The following is a 23,868-nucleotide window of genomic DNA, read 5'->3' as shown; positions in this document are numbered from 1 at the left end:
TGCATAACAAAATACAACATACCATCACTCTCAAAATACTACATTGGTTTGACGACCACAATGTTGGTCTCTCTATATTTAACATTTTTAGCAAAAAAAGTTTCTTTTTAATACCACCAACTAAACATTACTTGGATCAATATAACTGAAACCATAGGAATAAAACGCCAGCATAAATGGCTATGATGCATAGTACAGACCATTACATAATCAACCATCATCGGTTAATTAGATAGCTAAGTATATTCATATACAAAGCACCAACATCTTTAATCATCATCCGTCGAATCACTTGGAGGCATGAGTGGAGGAGGCATGAGATCAGACTCAACCACTTCTTCCAAAACAAGAGCAAGGTCACTGAATCGATTCTGTGCTTGCTGGATACTCTGAACCTTCACCGCTAAATCCAACTATATTATAACAAAAACTATTAATTACATTGCCTAAGCACCATGGTAATCGACAAAATAATGATAATATCTAACAACTAATATATCAATCTTCATTTACTTAAATATGTAAATATTTATTACCAAGAAAAGAATGTATAGATGAACAAAAGCAAATGTTGTTCTATTTCTATCAATAACTTAACTAGGACTGTGCAACTTGGAAAATAAATCGTAATAACTTTTCTTATGACTTCAGAGTAAGAAAAACATGTAAACAACTTATCAATGTGTTTTACCCAGGTCCTTTGAATTTGCAATGTTGCAATTTGTACATGATTTAAGAACAACAAAAAGGGGAAAAGAAAGAGATTGATATTATTCAAGCCGACGGGAACAATTAATACAATTGAATATTGGAATAAAATAGTCTACATACTGAAGTGACCGGATATAAAGTTCAACGATAAAATTGATTGTGGAGTCCAACAAATTTAGTACCACTGAACAGCGATGTTATAGACTTGATAAACACGAGTCACGATTTATATACTTAAAACATCAACTAAAGCAATGAATTAATAAAATGGCTTTCCTACTTCAAGTAATTAAAAAATGAGAGAAACAAATTAAAAAATTACCTCTTCAATTGAGCAAAATAATCTATTTGCAAGTTCGGTGAGAGATCTTTTATGATCCTCAGGAGCACCAGATATCACTTTGTCAAAGTCGCAATACAAGAATGTTGCTTTTAGCTGAAGATCTCTCCCGACGAAATCCCAGGACTCATTATCGTCCATTAGGTCATCACCAATAGACATTAACTCGCATGCACAGCTCCTAATCCTATTAGCACTGCCCTTAAACTCCATAGGTGTCTTATCTTTGTATATTAAACTGAAATGTTATATAAGATTGTAAACAAAAGGACACAAAATTATATAACAGTCAAAACAAATGATGCAATCACAAATAGTACACAAGTAGATTGTTCTGTTTTATAAATAATCAGAAAACAAGAAAACATGAATGAGCGTCTATGGTACCAAATCTTGAGCTTGTAAAATTCACAAGTTCTTGGGCAAGATAGAAGATATCGCGATCTATTATATGGTATGTGGGCCAACAGTTCAAACGATATTAATTAAATTTCTTTTGGGGATAAGGCCTACCCGAGGTAAAGACAGATACCGCCTTTCTAGGTTATTTCTTATTTCGAATTGGCAAAATATAAACTTGAACTATAGAAAAACCAAAGGAAATGACGACATTTTGTATTTATTCATTTATGTAGTTCTATACCCCAACAAAATACTATTGAGTGTCCAACAACTAAAAAAGAATAGCAATTTCTTGAACTTTTGGTAAATCACAGAAATGGAATAGCAATCTAATTTCATTTGATCAGGACCATGTAAAGTATAGTACACACACTGTTGCATTACAAATACAATTCAACTAGTTGCGTTGCATCTGGAATCAAGTGATCATTTGTTACATAACGTATTCATTAAAAAGTAGAGTTATATTCATTTTGCATCCCAGCTTAATGCAAATTTGGTTAAAAACTTTAATTATATCCAATATGCTTTCCTTAGTTTCTATACTCTTACAATAACCACCTCTTAACCAATTTTATGTCATTTTGACAGTTACGGATAACACATATAAATTATTTAAATAAAGCATTAATAAATTTAAAATATTAAAAAAATAGTAAAAAATATAATGATTTAAAAAAATAAACTGAATCAGGTGTTAAATCGATTTAAGCCTTTTAAAAAAATAATAATAATATTTTTTTTATTTTTTTTATTTAATGATTTCATCTTTAAAATATTCAAGTTAAATAATATTTTTTGATATATTTAATATTTTTTGATATATTTATAATTATTACGCACATTATAGAATTTTTATATAGATACTCGCACTATAAAAAAATTAATATATATTTTACATATTATTTTGTAGTTTTTTCAATTTTTTAACATATTTTTTAAATATTTTATACTTAATATCTCTATTTTACCCCTAGTCAACCGTTATTTAACGGTCAAAATTAACAAAAATCGGCGAAGGGTGGTCATTATAAGGGTATTAAAATCTAAGCGATGCATATTGTATATAACTAAAGTTCTTGATCCAATCCGAATTATGCTGAAACCAAAGGGATGCAAAATGAAATTTACTCTAAAAAGTATAACCTACATTAACTTTGTCCAGTGGAACAATTCATAGGAACCAAAAAAAATTTAATCACCAAAATGTTGAAAAATATGGATTTACTTAGGAAAATAAAGAGAATGATTAAAGTTGGTAAGTACATAAGGACTTTAATAAACATTGAACAAGATAAGAAAGAACACACATTTAATCACTAATAAGCCAACCATGTAATCATTAAATTACTTCCACATATATGATGAACACAAATGAATGTAAGCACGTATGATAAAACAAACATAATAGCATATGCATCCATACATATATATATATAGGTATCACAAATATCTAGGTATAAAGACATGAACAAGAAGCAGCAGAAAAGAGTCACCTGAAGAGTGTTGTTTTACTGGCAAGGTCCGTTTGTACACCTAAAAACAAGGGTAAAGAGTAATAAGAAGATTAGAAAATGAATAAAAATAAATGGTACATATATAGAAAAAAATAGCAGCATATTATAATAGTAAATAAAAAAATAATCGAATAACATTATTCTAGTATCTACTATATTCTCTATTTTAAGTAACCAGAGGGATAGATATCACATCTATATTTTATATTCGTAACAAGAAGCCAAGAAAGTGTACTCAACGGAGGGGAGTAATAAATTGCTGACAAATAGGTAGATTTTTTAAATCTCAGTCTATAAATTGTTCATAGATTACGCGATAGTATTTGATTAATTTGATAAACTTTTGACAAATAACCAATAAAACATATAGTTTTTTAAAAAGAAGCTGATAAATGGAATATCCTTACCTCAATTAAATAATTCTGATTTTTGAAAATCTGTAATAGAAGATCGAAGAGAGAAGTAATTATAACGATGTGAACTTCTGCAGGATCGCTGTCAATCTCTTTTTTTCTGTAATTTGATCACAGAGTAAAGAGGTAATGATGCATGTTTGCAACTATTTATAGGCTCCAACTTAAATAAAGTTTGTACAAATGTTCACGTTATCAAATTCGATTCCAATTCGGTATTAAATTTTCTGCGCAAGTCTATTTCAATATCAATTATGTAACTTAGGTCGGTTACAATTTAGGAACCTTTCAAATTGAAATTTCTATGATTCTTTTTCTTTTTTCGGGTTTTAATTGTAATCTGCACGTAAAAATTAAATTTACAACTTCATTTTTTATTATTTAGATGACGAGACAACAATTAAATCTCTAGATATAAATTTTAATCTAATACTTGTATCAAATAAATTTTTTTAGAAATTTTCATTTTAATTTAACATAAAAATTTGAAATAAAAGTTAGTAATCTAACAAAATTATTCCAATTAAAATATATGGAATTATTTTATTTAAACACATCTCTCAGATTTACATATTTTAAGGGGTATGATCATTTCAGAAAAAATTGTAATCAAAATATTAATAACAAAAAATATATATATATGTAAATCTAGAAACAGTATAGTACGGAAATTAGAGGTATCTTTACATTTTTTTTAGGCTGTTGTTTTTGCTGGTTGAAGGTAAAGATGCACAAAAAACACGACTCGGGTTTTATCCGGATTTTAAAAATCTATTTTTTTTTAAAAAGGATCGGGTCGAGCTTTTTTAAAAATCGGGTCGAGCCGGGCCGGGATTCCTAAGAAATATAAGACTCATTTTAGGTCCGCGGGTCGGGCCTGATCGGGCCGAACTGGGATTTATCTGGGTTTTTTATTTATATATTAAAAAATATTTTAATATTTTATAACTCGAATTATGAGTAGTTTAAATACCAGAGAAGATAATATCTTGATATATCAAATAGAGTAGTTTAGACACCGAAATAAATAATTATTTTTTAATATAATATATAAATAATCATATATACCTTAATTGCTTCTAATATTATAATATAAGTTAAAAATCATAAAAAATATTGTATATTTTCAGATTTGATATAAAGAATCGATTTTTTAGTCGGGTTTTTTTCCGGACCGAACCTGGCTTTTATCCGGGCTTTTCGGACTTCGGGCCGGATTTTCGAGAAAAAAAAGGCCCATTTAAGGCCTGCGGGCCGGGTCAAACCAGGCCGAGCTTTTTTCCGGATCGGGTTTTTCAGACTTTTTTCCAGACGGATAGGATCGTATTTCGGGTTTCAGATTTTTTGAATATCTCTAGTTGAAGATCCAACTAATGGTATCACGTTAGAGCAAGTCCAACAGTGTTCTAGTTGGTTCCTTATAAATATTATAAAATATTAACTCTTAATAATTTAAGACATGATTTTGAATTTCAACTCCAACAATGATTTTTATCTTCCTTCCTTATTATTATTATATTAATAAATTTGAAAAGATATGGACAAAAAGAGACAGAAAGGTAAAAAGAAGAGAGAGAAATGATTTTTTTATTGCAAAAAATGTTATAAGGGAGCACTAGAAGTTCCTTACATATAAAGAATGATGTTCATGTCTTAGTAATTTAAGGAAGTACCAAGACACTGTTGAAATTTCATTTTTTGTCAAAATTCTTATAATTGAACTTAAGAGCTCATATAAGGGAACGATTGGACTTGCTCTTAGAATAAAGCACTACAATAAAAACTCCATTAACTAGTAATTAATAAAATAATAACCCACTATGAATAAATATTTTGAATACAAATTTTTGGTTTCGATACAATAATGTGTATATATAATCTCGATAATCTAATAATCTCAAAAAACTGATAAAGATTATAGGTAATATTATTAATTTATAGCCTCTCATACTGCTATTTTATCAGAAGATGCTGATACTGCAGGATCTACAAGTTCTGATGCTGCCAATGAAGAAACTACTGGTGAAGCTGCTGCTAATTTAAATTCTGATGCAGCTGGTCCATCAGGACATGCACCTCAACAAACAGTTAATAAAGCTGATTTAGTCAAGAAGTTTGTTACAGGGGAAACACCAGTACCTTTGAGTGAAACTCCTAGAGGAAAGGAGTGGACTAAGGAATGGAACATTGTTAGTTTTTTTCCTTCTGAAAAGATTCTTGCTGAGCATCTGGCAAAAGCTGATGAAATGTTGTTAAATGATGATTTCAAGGCACAACTGAGAGTTACTGCATTGAGTACTAGGCACCTTCAGGGTCAACACTCAATAACTCATGCCAAGGTGAATAAAATTCAAGAAACCTTGATCCAGCAAGATATGAATGTGAAACTTGAAAAGAACAGATTTTTCAAGCCAACCTTTGACAAAATTGCCTACATTGAGAAAACTCAGGAGAAGCAACAAACTCAAATTGATGAAATTCTGAAGAATCAAGCTTCTCATCAAAATCAACTCAATGAGATCCAATCCTCAGTGGAATTGCTTGGCTCTCTTCTTTTACCTGCTGATGCCAAAAAGGGGGAGAAAGTGATTAAGTCCAAATACAAATCTATTCAGACACTGAAGGGAAATGATGATGGACATGATGACCAGGGAAACTCTAACAAGGGTAGAGGTCAAAGTCAAGGCAAAAGATTTTCATCAAGTAAAGCTAGAATTACAAGTCAAGGAACAAGTTCTGATACTGGGAGAAGAATAAGTTCTGATACTGGTAAAAGGATAAGTTCTGGTGAACATTTAGAACTTGCTGAAGAAATTTCAAAGGAGTTATTTCTTAAAGAAAATCCAGGATTGGACTTTGAGAGTCTAAAGGAAGAAGAAGCTAGACTCAAAGCAGAAGGTGTCAAGACAAAATCTAAAGCTTCTGTTGTTGAAAAGAAATTTTCAGAACCTAAGGGTATTGTGATAAAGGAAAGAACAAATTCTGAGGCAACCAAAGCCAAATCACAAGTGAAAATTGATCCAAGGTCCAAGGGCAAAGAAAAAGTTGATGAACTTGTAAAGGTTTATATGCCAGTCATGGATGAAGAAATAACTGATGATGAAGAAGATGCTAATCTTACTCTCATGTAAAAGAAGATTTTCAAACAACCTCTGACATGGCTCATGTTGTTCAGAGTCAAGATGTAGTAAGTTCTGATATGACAGTGAAGCAAGCAACCTCTGACATAGCTCAAGTTGGCTTGATATCAGAAGATAAGGAAAAGGAAACCTCTGACATTGCTCATGTTAAATCTTCAAAGATACTCTTACCAGGATTCACCAAAGCTAAGCAGGCTCAACCTTTGAAGACTGCAACAAGTAATTTTGAAGTAAGAGTTGTTATAGGAAAGGAAGCAAGAGATAAATATGGATTGGGTAGTGCTGATGAAAAAAGAGTACATAACACTACCAATGATCCAACTTCCTTAAGTGAACCAGGTGTTGGAGCAACTCCTGAAAGATTGAATCGACTTGAATCTGTACAAATGGTTTACCATACCTTTTTGAAAAAATATATCTTGTTATATTTTATGACAGATGGAAGGGTATACCAGATTAGGCAGAATTCTATACCACTGAAGTATTTTGAGGAACTGGAACATGTTCTATTTCTACTTCAAGTGAAAGACAGATTAATAGATAGTGTTGCAGGTTATTTAAAGTCTCAAATTCAAAGACAGAAGAAGCTTTATTCTGTAAAGTCTGACAGCACATACTGTCCCAAGTACGGAGATCACAAAGGTGATATTGTCGAAATGAAGCCTAACTCTGCTAAGATTATAACTACTTTTCTGGGTTATAAGGCTGTGAAATTCAATATAGAGTCTGACAAGGCATATCTGATTAGACTAGATCAGGAGATAAGAAAAGCTAAGATAAATGATCTCAGAGCAACTATTTTTCAAACTGGTGAAGATACAGCTGAATTGATAAATGCTAAAAGGAGGATGATCAATGAACTTGAATATGCTGAGAGATGTTTGTTGAAGAACTATCTCAGAACAACTCATGATATCAAAGAGATCCGAAATTGAAGCCAAGTCAAAGATCTACAACTGCTTAAATTCTGAAGTGTATACAGACTGAAGCTGCTATCAGAAGTTAAAGATGGTAAAGCTGAAAGGACTGTAAGTTGTAGTTATCTAGTCAAATTCTCATGCATTTGTACTTAATATTTTTGGCATCGTCAAATATCTGTTGAACTTGCATATTATGCTAATTTACAAGTTGGGGGAGATTGTTAGATATATTTGATAATGTCATGTGTAATATGATTTGTGTTTAGTTTTCAGATCTTACCTAACAGGACAAATCAGTACTTAACTGGAAATCAGCACTTATACTGAAGACAGAACTTAAGATATCAGAACTTAAGTTATCAGAAGATATTTATCAGGAGATAATATCAGGACTTAAGATGACTTTCAGATAAGGAAGGCGGTTGATTGCAAGGAAAGAAGATCGAGACTAAGACAGAAAGAAATATGCATGAAGAAAGAATTCTATGAAGAATAGAATACTTGGAAGAAAAGATAACTAGTTGATATATTTTAGGAAGCAAAATTATATTCCATATCAATTAGAACATTATCTTGTAAATGTGTGGTATATAAATACAGGCATAGGGTTTACACTATAAGTGTTATCATTATCGAAATTATTATTCTTAATAACCCTAGCAGCTCTCGTGATAATTTGTTCATCACTGAGAGAGGACAGTTTCATATTGTAACAGAGTTTATTGTGTTGAATAAAATCTGTTTTCAGTTACTTGAGTTCTTATATTCGATTTGATTGTAGTAAATACTGTATTCAACCCCCTTCTACAGTGTGTGTGACCTAACATGGTAATTGTTTTTATTGTGTACGTTGTGGTGTATTTATTATGGTGATTGATGAATTCTGTTGACAATATTTTCAGGTATGGATAATTTCGGTGATTTCGGGAATATGTTGCCGGGTTCGAACGCGCATAATGTTATTTGGGATAATCAGTATCATGTTAGTGAGGATGTTTGGGATGGTGCAGGGAGAGATGAGTTGCAGAGTTATTCGGGGAACAAGTCATTGCACTTGTGGAAGTTAAGGAGACCACAACGGGAATTGCTACACATGCTTGGGTTTGGGATTTTTGCAGACCCTGTTGTTGTCTTTGCTACTGACACTCGGTTGATATCTGCTTTGGTAGAGCGTTGGAGACCTGAGACCAACACTTTCTTCACGAGGCAGGGGGAAATAACTGTTACACTGGAGGATGTAGGGTTTATTCTAGGGTTACCAGTTCAGGGGGATGCACTGACTTGTGGGGTGATAGAGAACAAGGCTGCGTATTTTGCTAATAACTGGTTTGAGCCTTTGACCGAGGAGGAGGTGAAGGAGGCTTTGTATCGGAATAATATCAAGCTGGGGTGGTGCACAGAAGCCTGAGAAGAACAATATGAGGGCCACGGTTGTACATACTAAGGCGTATCTGCTATTCCTTATGGGTTGTATCCTCTTCCCCAACATTAACCGGTCTTTTGTTCATGTTCGGTATATGCACCCATTGATTAATATGCGGGAGATTTCTTATTATACTTGGGGTGCAGCTGTGTTAGCTCATATAGACCGGGGTTTGGAGATTGCTGCAAGGAAGGGCAACAAGAGCATGCTTGTTGTGTCTGGGTGTTACAGGTTTGGTCTTACGAGAGATTTCCTCGTATTGACGTGCCTTTACGATCTCCCAGTCAGGAGGATTATCCGGTTGCTGAGGGATGGGCCTATTATAGTGATACTCATGTCGGGGTTTCGAAGAAGCGCAGGATGTCAGGTCCTCACCACAACTTACCGTTCTATATGGGTGAGTTTGATGGTGTTGCTGGTGATGAGGTGGTCTGGAGGCCGTATGCTAGGTTCGAGGATGTTATGGACAGTGAGATGATACAGACACAGTTAGCCGGGTGCGGTCGAGTTCCCCTTGTATGTTATGACATGGTCGAGTGGCAGCATCCGGACAGGGTGTCGAGACAGTTTGGTTCTAGTCCCCAGATTCCACGGGCACCGGTGAACATGGTTGGTTACAGGGGGCTAAGGATGCCACGTTTACAGGGGAGGATTGGCTGGTGCGGTGGTTTATTGATATTGGCAAATGGGCCAGGTTCTGTTCAGATTTGGATGAACTTGTTGATGACTCGGTAGACGTAGCTTCGGAGGCTGATTACATGGCGTGGTATGGTGATATATCTCGTACGTACATAGGGAACCCCGATCCACAGCCTCAACAGTAGTACAAGACGAGGGAGTTGTATGATAGCCTCGAGGGATATGAAGTTGTAAGTGTTTTATAAATATGCATATTTCACATTACACCCCCACACACTACAAAATTTGCATTCACACGTATTTCATCTTGATGATATGATATCCTTGTGGAATTAATGAAAAAATGTTTGCTTGTTTTTGTTTGTAGATGGTTGTCGGGCTTAATATGTTGAAGCAGCTGGATGCTAGGGTTCCTCCTGAGTTTGTGGAGGAGTTTGGGAGGATTTTTGGTACCTTCCTCACACCATTCTCTCGGTTGATGAAGAAGATCAAAGGACCCGCCTACAGACCTCCCACATTTCAGAACATAAAATCATATTTCATTGCACCTTTGGCTGACGACTTTGACATTCCAGCCATTCCTGCCCAGGATGTCGTTGACATGACACAGCCATCCCAACATGTGTCTCAGTCTCAGCCACCCCAGGCTATTGCATCATCTAGTAGGCCCGCGAAGCTTGCATCCCGCAGGATGAAAGAGGAGAAGTGGAGTATCACTAAGAGTCTCAGCATGGCAAAGAAGAATGCTATATATTCAGATTGGGGATGGGGCTTTGGGATGGCGCCGAGGAATCCCGGTGGTCTTAGTGTCCAGGACTATGACATCCATACATCAGCTATGCAGAGTCTGGCTCCAGGAACATGGGTTGATGACAGGATCATATACACTTATATGATATTGTTCGTTACTCGTTGCTAATATATTTTAGTTGTCTAATACATTTTACTTTTCTAATATATTTTAGTTGTCTAACATATTTTAGTTTTTGCATTCATTTTAGTTGTTGCATTCCTTTTAGTTGTTGCATTCATTTTACTTGTTACATTCATATATATTTTCAGGGATTGCTAAGGAGTCGGGAGGAGGAGATTCACACTGGAGGTATATGGGAGAGGAAACCCGTCTATTATTTCATGGATCCCTACTTCGTGGTTCTCGGGAAAGGACATGTGAAGAAAATCAGAAAAGCATCGAGGGTCGGTGGAGATACATTGCAGAGGGCATGGAATAAAGCATTACGTAGTTTTACTGGTTTTTCCAGTGCTCTTGTTGGTCCTTCTGTTCTCGAGGCGGACTACATATTCATCCCATATTGTTTCGGAGATGTGCATTAGGTTTTGTTCATGTTCGGTACTAGAAGATTTGAAGGTCTTATCATAGATTCAATGAATGACGAGCCGGATTATCGTGAGGATATACGAGTGGTGGTATGTCCCTCTACTATTACTGTCTTCTATATAGTCCTTACCAATTGTATATTATATTCATTCTCGGATCATAATTTCATTGCAGTCATGGTTGTTGCCGAGGCTATTGCATATGATACACCCAGTCGAGGGGCGTGACCCTACTTCAACCGAGGTCCTAGCTCTACCGTCCAGACCAAAGCAACGAAACTCTAATGATTGCGATGTTTATGTGATGAAGTACATGAACTACTTCACACAAGGATATGACTTAGCCGAGGTACCGAATTGGTCGCAGGAGGAGGTGGATACCTTTAGGTATCGGATAGCAAAGGAGCTTCAGCTAGGGAAGGCAAGGGGGATTCCCGGGATTTGTATGCGTAGGCGTCACGAAGCTTCGTAGTACTTACATACTTGGATTTCATTTCGTATTTAGTTGTATTTTATTTGATTTTAGGTTGTCGGATTACGTACTTGGATTTCATTTGATTTTATATTGTCGGTTTATGTACTTGGATTTCATTTGATTTTATATTGTCAGTTTTATTTGATTTTATTTTGGTGGATTTTGTGGATTGTGGATTGTTTTGGATTTTAGAGGATTATTTTGGTGAATTATGCTGGATTTTGGAGGATTATAGGTGTGTGAGATTTTTGTTGCCAATTTTGGTGAATTTGGAGGATTATAGGTGGTCAATTATGCTCGATTTTGTTGGCAATTTTGGTGAATTTGTGCAGGTTGGTTGTCTGTATACAGTCTGCATAAAAAAAAATCCCCGCCCAACCGCGGAAATTTTCCGCGGTCCCTCTTTAGCCCAACCTCGGAAAATTTCCGCGGTCCGTCCCTTTGGTGTTTTTCCAAAAAATAGAGCAGAAACAGAGCAATGCATGCAAACCTTCTGTTGAAATTGCTTAATTTTTGGAAGTTAGTCCAAAGCTAACTTCCAATAATCCAAACCCCTCTCAAAAGTCTTAAAATATGGTAATGAGTGATTTTAAAAAAAAAAATTCAATTTTTAAATAAAATTTAAAATTCCTTAAAAAGTCAACAAAAGTCAACATTTTGTCCAAATGTTAGAAAAAACTTTTCAATACATTTCATAACAATTTCTAATGTATAGTTCGACTTGTAAATTTTAATTTTCAATCTCAAATTTATAGGTACACTTTCAATCTCAAATTTCATACTTGAATTCATATAAAATACACAATTGCCGCTCAAATTCAATGAAAATACATAGGTTCGAATGAAAATTACACGATCAATACAATCCACTAAATTTTATGAAATATATTGGTCCTAACCAAAAATACCTAGTATATTAGAAAGACCACCGGATAACCGGTATTGAGCAACTCCTTGCGTAGTATCCACGAAGCATGCAATATGGTAGAGAACAAGTACACAACCATCACGGATATGGCCTTCCGTAAGTTTCCACAGGTAAGGGTTGGAGTCATTCTAAATGGTAATGGGAATCGTATTTGAGCCATCGTAGAGACGAAATCTTGCAAAACATGTCTCGCGTTCCCTCTCCGTCCATCCCATTAGGTGTGAAACCCAACCCTTCACATATTCAATGCGCATTTGGTCCATATTATAACCCCCTCACGAGGCCTCAAGTTTACAATATCGGCAATCCGATCACATTTAACAAGTTTACCGCCATTCCATCCGGATTTTTTCCATTTTCCATCGGGCGTGTTGTTGCCCAAATTCAAGATCGGAAGGAAGTACGGATCCGGATGAGAGTTCACCAATCTCCACGGTTCAGTACCCTTCATCCAATTGCATGCCTCGATCCAATTTTTGGCCTTATAAGCCTCCTCATTGGGTAGGTACAAGTATGTTTCCTCTTCCTCCTCATGGGGCGGCTCGTCATTGTCCACAAGGGGCATCAACTCGGCACATGCATCTTCCATCTCACTAAAGGTTGGTGAGACCACATCTTCCTCGTCATTGTCCTCATACCACGAGTCGCTTGGTAGGGAGTCCGAGAATGTGTTGCTAACGTGGGAAATCGAATCACAACTATGATCGGAGTTGTTTTCACCACTATAATCGCTAGTCATATTACCTATCACAATAAAACACAATTATATGACAATAACTGACAATTATATGATAATAAAATATAACAAAAAAGAAAGCAATGTTAAACACTTAAAATTCAAAGCCATTAAAAGATTACAACATTCAGTTACAAAATGCTACACTACTAATTATATTACGATTCTTGAACATTTTTAAGATATTCTAGTCTACTAGCACACTTTCTTTTATCATGGCCTTCCATTTGACAATAAGTGCACCTTCTTGGCGGCTTCTCCTTTTTACCAATCGATTCTATGGGACTTTTGAAATGAACGTCCTTCTTCCTCCCTTTAGTTTGGGACATAATAGGGTCAAGAATTGGTTCTTCATGAGCACTTGCATTTGGAGCATGCGAATTGCTTTCGTAAGATTTAATTCCATCAACGCTCATTCTTTTGAGAATTGATATTTCTCGATTCATCACTCCAACGGCATAATCATACCGTTCCTTGGATGCAATGCTACTTTGACAAAAACTCATGGTTAACATTGTCATGCTATTAAATCGATCGGTTGAGGTCATCTCATGACTTTGACCAACATCCAAATTGTAAGGCAACACGCCATCAACTCTATTGGCATGCATTGTCCACCTCCGGTTTATGTAATACGGGGGAATTTCCGAAACCCGTTTCTTAGTGAAGACCGCCAATAGGTGTCTACAAGTTAGCCCCGAATGTTCAAGCATTCTACACGTACACATTCCCAAAGAGCTTGCTTTCTCGAATGCCACAAAATAAACATTTCTTCTCGTAGGCTTGGTCATGGGCCTATAACAACTATAGTACGTATAAACATCCCCCATTCCCTCCCCTTCTTCACTAGCTCGTCGGTCTTTTTCAACAAAGTATTTTGAAAACTCAGCCAATTCATCTTGAAATCTTCTAAACATTTCCTTAGTGTAGATACAAGAAGCATGATACTCCAATGTGGTATGCAATTTCATGGGACGTTTTAGATTAATGGTGACATAATCTGCTTCCTTCTCCCTCATGAATTGCCTTGCCAATGCTTTTTGGGCAATTTCAATGAATTCCTTCAAACCCGTTGTTGAACTCACATACTTATCAAAGAAAGAATTCATCCCCTCACTCCTCGATGTACTATTTTGAAACGCCGAAAATTTGTTTCTAGTATATGCAGGAAGCCACTTGTGATTCAACTCATATAACCCATTTAACTATTTATGATCTTGCAAGTGATACTTTTCCACAAACGACGCCCATCTAGCTTCAAAAACACATTCGGTGAGAGATTTATAAATGCAATTGTTGAAGTTCGTCTTGAATTCCGGAAAAGCCGAATAATAATGAGCCAATTTCTCGGGGAATTTTTGACTAATGTGCCAAGAACCCAATAAATAGGTAGTATTCGGGAGTACAACCGCAATAGCGCTTGCCATGACTTGATCTTGATCCGTGATTATAGTCAATGGAGGATTATTCCCCACACCTTCAAGTCAAGTACGAAGAATCCACTCAAAAGTCGACGCGTGTTCATCTTGCATCAATGCAAACCCGAAAATTACCGATTGATAATGATGATTGACTCCGATAAATGGGACAAATGACATTGCACACCTATTTTTCCGATAAGTGGTATCAAAAGCCATAACATCGCCAAAATTTTGGTAAGCCATTATACATCTCGGATCAATCCATACTAGACACTTCAAGCGATTCTCTTCGTCGACTTCGGTCATAATAAAATATTTAGAACCACTTTCTTCATTCAACCTATGCAACAAGTCCAACCCCGCTTGGGCGTCACTAATCTCAAACCTTTTCTTCCTCTCATCTCTCAACACATTCCTAACATGTTGAACATTGAAACCAACTTTGCCATTACCTCCATGAATGTTACCAATCACATTCATCACTTGACAATTACGAACCCCCGAACCATAAAGCGTTTTAATCAAACTACGGGTCGCGGTGTTGACATGTCTTTCTCGTTGTACCAAATTCATCTTACTAGGGGAAACAAGACCGTGGTTATGTACCAATTCAAGGCTAGTTACCTCCCAGTGACGTTTTTTCTTTTGATAATTGACATACATCCTAACCTTGCACTCGCTTTTAGGAAGAACCTCTCTACGCCGTTTATTTTGACTACTCTCGGCGACGACACTTTTTCCATAAAGCCTACAAACATATAAACGACCATATATCTCGTTGTCTTTATTACGATGGCTAGCTTGAATTTTAATAGCAAAGCCATTTCGTAAAGCATAAGCCCTAAAAAAATGACCGGCCTCATCCACACTTTGAAAAATTTGATTCAAATATGGAACTCCCCCATCAACATTTTCATAAAAATTTGCATCCTCTACATTATCATCTTCATCTTCATCCTCACCCTCAACATTATCACTATCATTTTCAACCTCGTTTTCATCATTTTCATCTTCAACATCAACCAAATCGTCATCTAAATTAATAAATTCTTCATTTCTATCTACAAAATCATCATCTTCAACATATACAGGGGTTTTAGGTTCTTCACTAGTATTTAAATCATCAAGATGTAAATTATGATCAATAGCCTCTCTTTTTTTCATTTTGACGTTTATGACGAAACATACGAGCAAATAATTTATCCGCCATGTAAATGTAAAATTTAAGACAAGAAATATACCTTCAGTTGACAAAACTACTTGAATTTCTTGATGAAAATGCCCAAAATTCGCCTAAATAGTTCACTCTCCAAGTAGAATTTTGTTGGGGATTTTTTGTTGGTTTGTGTGGTGGGGGAGGGTGTTGGGTTGCTGGGGATAAGGGAGTAACACCCCCAACCGCGGAAAATTTCAGCGGCCCGTCCCATCCAACCGCGGAAATTTTTCGCGGTCCGCCCCTAATCCCAGCCACCCAGTCCCCATCCAATGGCTCAGAATGTGTTTGTTATCATTGTTGTAGATCGTCCCCCTTTTGTTATTATATTTCTACTTGCAAAGAAACTTGAATTTTCACGACCACCATGCTTGTCTATCTACATTTCTAGAAAATGGATGCCCTTTTAAATACAACCAACTAAACATCACATGGATCGATCGAATAACGGTCAACAACCATTTAATATGAAAAACTAGCATATACATAAGCATAAGGGCAAAATGACGACAAAGAGTACATAGCGTTACATGATTTTGACTATTATTTGTTAACCTGCAGATAACTTGGCATGTCCATATACAAAGCACAAACATTTTTAACTATCGACCATTAAATCACTTGAAGGCATGAGCAGAGGCATAAGATCAGTATCAACCACTTCTTCCAAAACAAGAGCCAGGTCACTAAATCGATTCTGTGCTTGCTGGATACTCTGAACTTTCACTGCTAAATCCAACTATGAACCAAAATAGTTATTAATTACAAATCAAGTAAACAATGTGATTGTAGTTAACAACTAATATATCAATCTTCCTACAGTTTCAAAAGTGCACGCACATCTGTTACCAGGAAATTTTATTATAGATGAAGAATGTCAATGTCATAGTATCAAGTACTTGCTTTGTAGGTTCGACAATGAATCTAAATGACTTTTCATATCAGTATAAAGCTAACTAAACAGGTTACCAAGTTTAGCAATAAATTTGGCCCATGTCCGCTGAATTTGCAATTGTGCAATATTGCACAAGATACAAGGACAACACAAGATATCCAATCTGAACTTAAATATTCCTTCTAACTCTAACTGATTTTACTAGCTACAAATTAATACTGGAATAGAATTGTCTGCGTACTAAATGAAAATAAAGTTCAGTGATAAACTGATTGCATTGTTCAAGAAATTGAGTACCACTGCCCAGCAGTGTTATAAACTAGATAAACATGAAGTCCTTATTGATGCACTATCAATTCAACCAATGAATGTATTGAATGGCTTTTGTACACTATGTAATCAAAAACCGAGAAAAACAAAATTAAAAAACTTACCTCTTCGATTGAGCAAAATAATCTGTTTGCAAGTTCAGTGAGAGATCTCTTCTGATCATCTGGAGAACCAGAGATCACTTTGTTAAAGTCACAATACAAGAATGTTGCTTTTAGCTGAAGATCTCTCCCGACGAAATCCCAGGACTCATCATCATCCATCAAGTCATCGCCAATTGACATTAACTCACATGCGCAGATTCGAATTCTATTAGCACTGCCCTTCAACTCCATTTTTGTTATCTTCGAACAGAGAACTGAAATTATATACAGGATTGTAAAGAGGAGTACACATAAAAAAATAACAATTTTAACCAATGACGCAATCCGAAATAACATAGGACAAATCTTCTTTGTTTTATAGAATAAAAGAAAACATTAACTGGACGAGCCTCTATGGTACCAAACCTTGCGCTTGTATAATCCACCCTTTATTGAAAAAGATTGAAGATCTTGCAGCTTAATATATGATAAGTGGCTAATAGTTCACACAACATTAAAATTCATTCAAAACAACGTATTTTTTGGTTATTCTTTTTTTTTTCTGGATTGGCAGAATAATATTACTAAAGAAAAAAACAAAGGAAATGACAAACTTTAGAACTTTATTCATTCATGTAGTTCACTAACACAAGCATAATTTATTCAAAGTCCTACAACGAAAGAAAAGAATTTACACGGCTATAACATTGGTTAAATCTCAGAACAACAAGAATAGCACTCTAATCCCTTCTGATCAGGACCATGTAATCACTAATCACAGCACACACTGTTGCATTACAAATACTACAATTTAACTAGCTTTCTCGAATCTGGATTCAAGACTTCAAGTGATCATTTGTTTCACATCATATACAGAAATGTCTTAAAATCATAGTCTACATTAACTTTGTCTAGTGAAACAATGCATAAGAATAACTCGAAAAAATCGAAAAAGCATCAATATCCAATAAGGAAATTAAGAGGAGGATTAAAGTTATACAGTAAAGGAGAATCCTAATTAACATTGAAAGAAATAAGAAACAACCCACATTTAATTACTGAAAAGCTAAACATGTAATCATTCTCACATACATGATCAATACAACAAATGAATGTAAACAACATTAAAACATGAATAACAAAACACACACATATTGCTATACAACATATATAGGTACCATAAAATATGTACGAGGAAATGAACATCAAAGCTGACTCACCTGAATACTGTTGTTTTACGGGCAAGACTGGTCCGTACACCTAAATTGATGGGTCAAGAACTATATGAAGATGAAAAGGAATAAAAAAAATACCCAGTCTACATATATAAAAAAGGTAGCAATATAATAATAATAATAATAATAATAATAATAATTAATTTAAAAATAATGATAACTAAATATACTAGTAGAGTTGAGTTTTTTTGCAGTTTATTACTTTATTATAAGTAAAAATATATTTTGTTTATAATGTTAGAATCGGAGAAAAATATTATTTTAGTGACATTATTATTTTTATTATCGATTATTATTTGATCAAGATTTAATTATATCCACTCAATATATTATACATTAATTTTAGATAAATATATATTATATTACATTTACATATAAATATATAATAAGAAACACCCAATAATGAAACAAATATTCAATAATGTGGGTTATGAAGGAAGGATCCTTCTTTTTATGGGAGGACCCGTCAAGTTTGGATACAAACACTGTTAGGTCACACTTTCACTGTAGAGGGGGTGAATACAGTGTTTATTACAATCAAATCAAACTTCAAGAACTTATGTAACAGAAAACAAACTTTATTGAAACAATAAACTCTGTTACAATCTGGAACGGTTATCTCTCAGTGATGAACAAAATATCACGAGAGTTGCTAGGGTTACAGTAAATAATATTCTCGATAATGAAAACACTTATAGTGTAAACCCTATGTCTGTGTTTATATACTACACAGTTACAAGATAATCGCTAATTGATATGGAATATAATTCTGCTTCCTAAAATATATCAATCAGATATCTTCTATTCCAAGTATTCCATTCTTCACGGAATTCCTTCTTCATGCATATCTCTTCTTATGTTTATCTTGATCTTCTTAACTTCAACCAGCTACTGTCCTTATCTGATCGTCCTTCAGCACTTAAGTTCTGATATCTATCTCCTGATGCTTATCTCCTGATAACATAAGTACTGATATCCCTTAAGTCCTGACTTCCAGTATAAGTACTGATCAACAGTTAAGTACTGATTTGTCCTGTTCAAATAAGATCTGAAATCTAAACATAAAACATATTAGCCATGACATTATCAAATATATCTAACAATCTCCCCCAACTTGTAAATTAGCAAAATATACAAGTTTAACAGATATTTGATGATGTCAAAAACATTAAGTACAAATGCATGAGAAATAGACAAGATAACTACAACTTACAGTCCTTAAAGCTTTTACCAATTCAACTTCTGATAACAACTTTGGTCTGTATACACATCAGAATTTAAGTAGTTGTAGATCTTTGACTTGGCTTCATCATTTTCTGATCTCTCTGATGTCAGGAGTTGTTCTGAGATAATTCTTCAACAAACATTTCTCAGCATATCTGAGTTCATCAATCATTCTCCGTTTGACATCTTTAAGCTCTGCAGTATCTTCACCAGTTTGAAATATTGCAGCTCTGAGATCATTAATCTTTGCTCTTCTCAACTCCCGATCTAGTCTTATGACATAAGCTTTGTTAGACTCTAGATTGAATTCAAGCCCCTTAATACCAAGATATGTTCTGATCTGTGCAGTATTAGGCTTCATATCAACAATATCACCATTGTGATTTCTGTACTTTGGAACATATATGCTGTCAGACTTAACAGAATAAAGTCTTTTCTGTCTCTGAATCTGTTCTTTTAAGTAGTTTGCAGCAGTCTCTGTTAATCTGTTATCCACTTGAAGTAAGAAAAGTACATGCTCCAATTCTTCAAAATACTTCAAAGGAATGGCATTTTGTCTTATATGATAAACCCTACCATCTGTCATGAAATACAACAAGATGTGTTCCTTCAAGTAGGTATGGTAAACCATTTGTACAGATTCTAGTTGATTCAATCTCTCAGGAGTTGCTCCAATACCTGGTTCACTCAAGGAAGTTGGATCATTGGTAGTGTTGTGTACTCTTCTTTCATCAGCACTTCCCAATCCAGTTTTATCTCTAGCTTCCTTTCCAGTAACTACTCTTGCTTCAAAACCACTTGGAGTAGTCTTCAAAGATTGAGTCTGTTTTGCTTTAGTGAATCCTGGTAGGAGTGTTTTAGATTTATTTTCTGATATCAAGTTAACTTGAGCACTGTCAGAGGTTACTTGCTTCTTCTGAATATCAGAACTTACAATTTCTTGACTCTGAACAACTTGAGCCATGTCAGAGGTTGTTTTAAGAACTTTTCTTGAAGTCAGAGCAAGATCATCTTTTCCATCAGTAATTTCTTCTTCCTCAGGAGGTACATAAGGCTTGATAGGTTCACCAACCTTTTCTTTACCCTTGGATCTTGGATCTATCTGTGGTTGTGATCTAGCCAAAGTTTCTTCAGTATGTATCCTTTCTTTGATCACAATGCCTTTAGGTTTTGGAAGTAACTTTTTACCAGAAGCTTCAGATTTAGATGTGACTTTCTCTGATTTAAGTCTGGCTTCTTCTTCCTTTAAACTTTCCAAGTCCATCCCTGGATTTTCTTGAAGAAATAACTGTCTTGACATTTCCTCATCAAGATCTAGAAGTTCATCAGAACTTGTCCTTTTACCAGCAGCAGAACTTATTCTTTTCCCAGTATCAGAACTTGTTCTGTGACTAGCTTGTCTTGATGTAAACCTTCTACCTTAACTATGACCACTACCCATTCCAGAGTTTCCTTGGTCATCTTTTCCATCATCCTTTCCTTGTAGTGAATTGTTGGTTTTGCATTTGGACTTAATTACCTTCTCCCCCTTTTTGGCATCAGCAGGTAATAAAAGAGAGATAAGTAGTTCCACTGAGGTCTGAATTTCAGTAAGTTGCGATTGCTGAGAAGCTTGATTTGTCAGAATTTGATCAATCTGAGCTTGTTGCTTCTCTTGAGTTTTCTCAATATAAGCAACCCTGTCAATGGTAGGTTGGAAGAACTTTTTCTTATCAATTTTCCAAACTTGTTCCTGTTTGATAAAGTTCTCCTGAATCTTGTATAGCTCTGCATGAGTGTTGGAATGAAGACCTTGTAGATGTTTAGTACTCAATGCAGTGACTCTAAGCTGGGTTTTAAAATCATCAGAATGTAACATTTCATCAGCTTTAGTCAAGTGCTCAGCAAGATGTAAAGCATTTGGAACACATGAAACTGAGTTCCATTCCTTAGTCCACTCCTGACCTGCAGGAGTTTCACTCCAAGGTACTGGTGCATCCCTGATAACAAACTCCTTTACCAGTTCAGACTTAGGAAGAGTCAGTGGAGGAGTATGTCCTGAAGGACCTGCTTCATCAGCATCTACAGTTGTAGCAGCCTCACTAGTATCTCCAACATTTGCAGCATCAGAACTTAGAGAATCAGTATCTTCTGATAAGACAACTGTGTGAGTAGCAATGGAGGCTTCAACATCCTCTAATTGCTGATCTGATACTAAGTTCTGATCAACAGCCATATCCTGATGCTCACCTTAAATCTGATCATCAGCATCTTGATGCAGAGAAGGTGTTAGTGATAACTCAGGAGTTTGAACAGCATCAGTAACAGGTGTTGTGGAAGGATTATTTGCTGTTGGAGCTTCTAAGAAAAGTATTTCAGGCACAACCAGGTTCTGAATATCAATTTCAGCACTTGTGCCTGGATCAACAAGAGACATAGAAGGTGAATTAGCCTTGTCAGATACAGGTTCCTGAGATGGAGTTGATGGAGAAGAAGTGACTGGAGCAAATTCCTTGTCTTGTGAGATCAGAGATTCCTGATCCCCTTCCTTAGCTGCTTCCTCCTCATCATCTGAAACTGGCCTTTGTGCCCTCTGTTTCTTGTACTTCCTTGTTGAGTTGGATTCCTTGGGAGTTTCAGGAACCGTCATACGTCTAAGCCTCTTGAGAAGCCTAGAACCCCCAATTGCAGAATCCTTCTGAGAAGTTGCCTTCTCAGCTTCATTTACCACAGGTTCTGAAGAGGGAATCTGATCCTCAGAATCTGATTCATCTCTCAAAGTAATGCTTCTCCTCTTTTGAGGTGTTTGAGGAACAGTCTTTGTTCTCTTTGGCTTAGAGGATGTAGGCTTCACAGTAGGTGCTGAAGAAGAAGGTTGAGCAGTCTGTGAAGTGGAGAGATAGGATTTGAGATAAGTTCTGAGGGTAGGTTGAGTAGAAGGAGAGGTAGGTACTGAGGTTGATGAATTTTGGTTATGGTGAGTTGGTTGAACATTTGAGTAAACAGATTTGTAAGTAGCAGGATCAGCATTTACCAGAATCTGTTTCACAGACTGAGGAATCTGTAATTGTCTCACCATTGATTTCTTTGTGTCAGCATTTATCAGGTCGTTAAAGTACCTTTTTGCAACCTTAAAAGGTGGGGTTTGAGTGCTAACTAATTGGGGTTCAGCAGTACAATACGTATAAATAAGTTGACAGAATCTAGCAAAATAAACAACATCTCGATCCTCTGTCATCCTATCCCCAATAAAACCAATTATTCCAGTTGCAAAATCAAAATGAGTTTGATGGATAATAGCATACCCGATGTGCTGACTCAGAATTGGGATGGCATCAAAATTTGAACACTTGTTGCCAAAAGCCTTGGTGATGCAATCGAAGAAGAAACTCCATTCTCTTCTGATATTGGCCCGTTTCAACTGGCCAAGTTTCGTCAGACTCTTTTCATATCCCAAATCAGTCATTAACCCCCGAAGTTCTGATTCCTCTGGTATAGAGAAGGTACAATCTTCTGGAAGATGTAATGCTCTTCGTACTGTACCAGGAGTGACTACATAGGATGAATCACCCACTTGGAAGATAATACTGGGAGTTCCTCGTTTACCACCATCATCAAAAACTCCAGTCCTCCAGAACCGCAGAACTTGTTGACTTGAAAATAATTCAGGCTGAGTTAAGGCGTACCCAACCTCACTATGTGCAAGAAGATCTTGCACAAAATGCAATTCAGATGGAGCTTCAGCATGATCAAGAATTGCAGCATAGTTGTTTGGAACAAACTTTGCTCCATCAATGATTAAATCCTTTGGTGCCATGTGAAAAAATATTGAAATTCAAGTATGCCTGTTAGGTGTTTGAGATAATGTCTGTATGAAAAACCAACGTGAGAAAGAATGAGAAAGAGAGTAAAAGTAAGAAGAGAGATAAAGTATAAAGAAAATAAAAGATTAAAGAAATATTCTCTCTGTTGTTCTTATACTCTGAAAAAGAATGTTACCTTTGGACACCTGTCAGACATGCAGTAATAACGGATAGTTACTGGGCTCGAGAAAACAGGAATGATTACTTACCCAGTTGCCTTGTTTCAAAGAAAAACCATTTCATTTATCAAGAGACACAGTTTTAATTCAAAATTTAAACCGTTAGCACTGATTGAATTATTTTTCACTGCAACATTAATATTCTGAAAATGAATCATGTTAAAAATGACCGAGATAATTGCGATGAATAAGTGCTGACAAAGAATCAGAACTTAAATAAAGACAAAATTTAAATGGTCATCAGAATATCAAGCAGGATTTAACAACCCAAGATAAAATAACTCAGAGACAAAATCTTGAAGTAAAAATAGTTTTCATTAATATATCAAGTCAATACATATATGAAATAGAAATTACATCAATACAAGATTTTCCCTAAGCTTCTAATCCTAACGTCAACAGCTTTAGTCCTAGCAAAGAAGCCTGACAAAGCTGAGGATGAAGAAGAACAGGAAGAAGACGAG

The 23,868-nt window shown here is 35.4% G+C and overlaps 3 protein-coding genes across 5 annotated transcripts; all 3 read right to left on the bottom strand.

Moving 5' to 3' along the window:
* Positions 1-61: 61 nt before the first annotated feature.
* On the bottom strand, positions 62-1,577 carry LOC141682941 (photosynthetic NDH subunit of lumenal location 3, chloroplastic-like). The gene is made up of 3 exons (XM_074487629.1): positions 1,439-1,577; positions 1,034-1,289; positions 62-413 (listed from the first exon to the last, which is right to left on the bottom strand). Exons 2-3 carry the CDS (start codon positions 1,262-1,264, stop codon positions 270-272), a joined length of 375 nt encoding a protein of 124 aa, XP_074343730.1. The 5' UTR covers positions 1,265-1,289; positions 1,439-1,577; the 3' UTR covers positions 62-269.
* Positions 1,578-14,466: 12,889 nt separating this feature from the next.
* LOC141686145 (protein FAR1-RELATED SEQUENCE 5-like) lies at positions 14,467-15,567 on the bottom strand. Its single transcript, XM_074491199.1, has one exon. The coding sequence runs from the start codon at positions 15,565-15,567 to the stop codon at positions 14,467-14,469; it is 1,101 nt and encodes a 366-aa protein (XP_074347300.1).
* Positions 15,568-16,061: 494 nt separating this feature from the next.
* LOC141684827 (photosynthetic NDH subunit of lumenal location 3, chloroplastic-like) lies at positions 16,062-18,271 on the bottom strand. 3 transcript variants are annotated; one of them, XM_074489958.1, is made up of 3 exons: positions 18,145-18,271; positions 16,946-17,199; positions 16,062-16,355 (listed from the first exon to the last, which is right to left on the bottom strand). In XM_074489958.1, exons 2-3 carry the CDS (start codon positions 17,174-17,176, stop codon positions 16,215-16,217), a joined length of 372 nt encoding a protein of 123 aa, XP_074346059.1. In that variant the 5' UTR covers positions 17,177-17,199; positions 18,145-18,271; the 3' UTR covers positions 16,062-16,214. The 3 variants fall into 3 exon arrangements, with proteins under 3 accessions (XP_074346059.1, XP_074346061.1, XP_074346060.1); XM_074489960.1 differs by lacking the exon at positions 18,145-18,271 and adding an exon at positions 17,326-17,521; XM_074489959.1 differs by lacking the exon at positions 18,145-18,271 and adding an exon at positions 17,351-17,520.
* Positions 18,272-23,868: the final 5,597 nt, after the last annotated feature.

The sequence above is a fragment of the Apium graveolens genome, chromosome 9 (assembly GCF_009905375.1).
Source record: "Apium graveolens cultivar Ventura chromosome 9, ASM990537v1, whole genome shotgun sequence".
In the NCBI taxonomy this organism is placed as follows: domain Eukaryota; kingdom Viridiplantae; phylum Streptophyta; class Magnoliopsida; order Apiales; family Apiaceae; genus Apium; species Apium graveolens.
The sequence above is the reverse complement of the archived record's forward strand: the minus strand, read 5'-3'. Positions and strand labels throughout refer to the sequence as shown.

Coding starts and splice junctions, on each gene's coding strand:
- LOC141684827 (XM_074489958.1), bottom strand. CDS start 17,176: ATGGAGTTGAAGGGCAGTGCTAATAGAATTCGAATCTGCGCATGTGAG. Junction 16,356..16,945: donor TATTTTGCTCAATCGAAGAG/GTAAGTTTTTTA, acceptor TTTGGTTCATAG/TTGGATTTAGCAGTGAAAGT.
- LOC141682941 (XM_074487629.1), bottom strand. CDS start 1,264: ATGGAGTTTAAGGGCAGTGCTAATAGGATTAGGAGCTGTGCATGCGAG. Junction 414..1,033: donor TATTTTGCTCAATTGAAGAG/GTAATTTTTTAA, acceptor GTTATAATATAG/TTGGATTTAGCGGTGAAGGT.
- LOC141686145 (XM_074491199.1), bottom strand. CDS start 15,567: ATGAAAAAAAGAGAGGCTATTGATCATAATTTACATCTTGATGATTTA.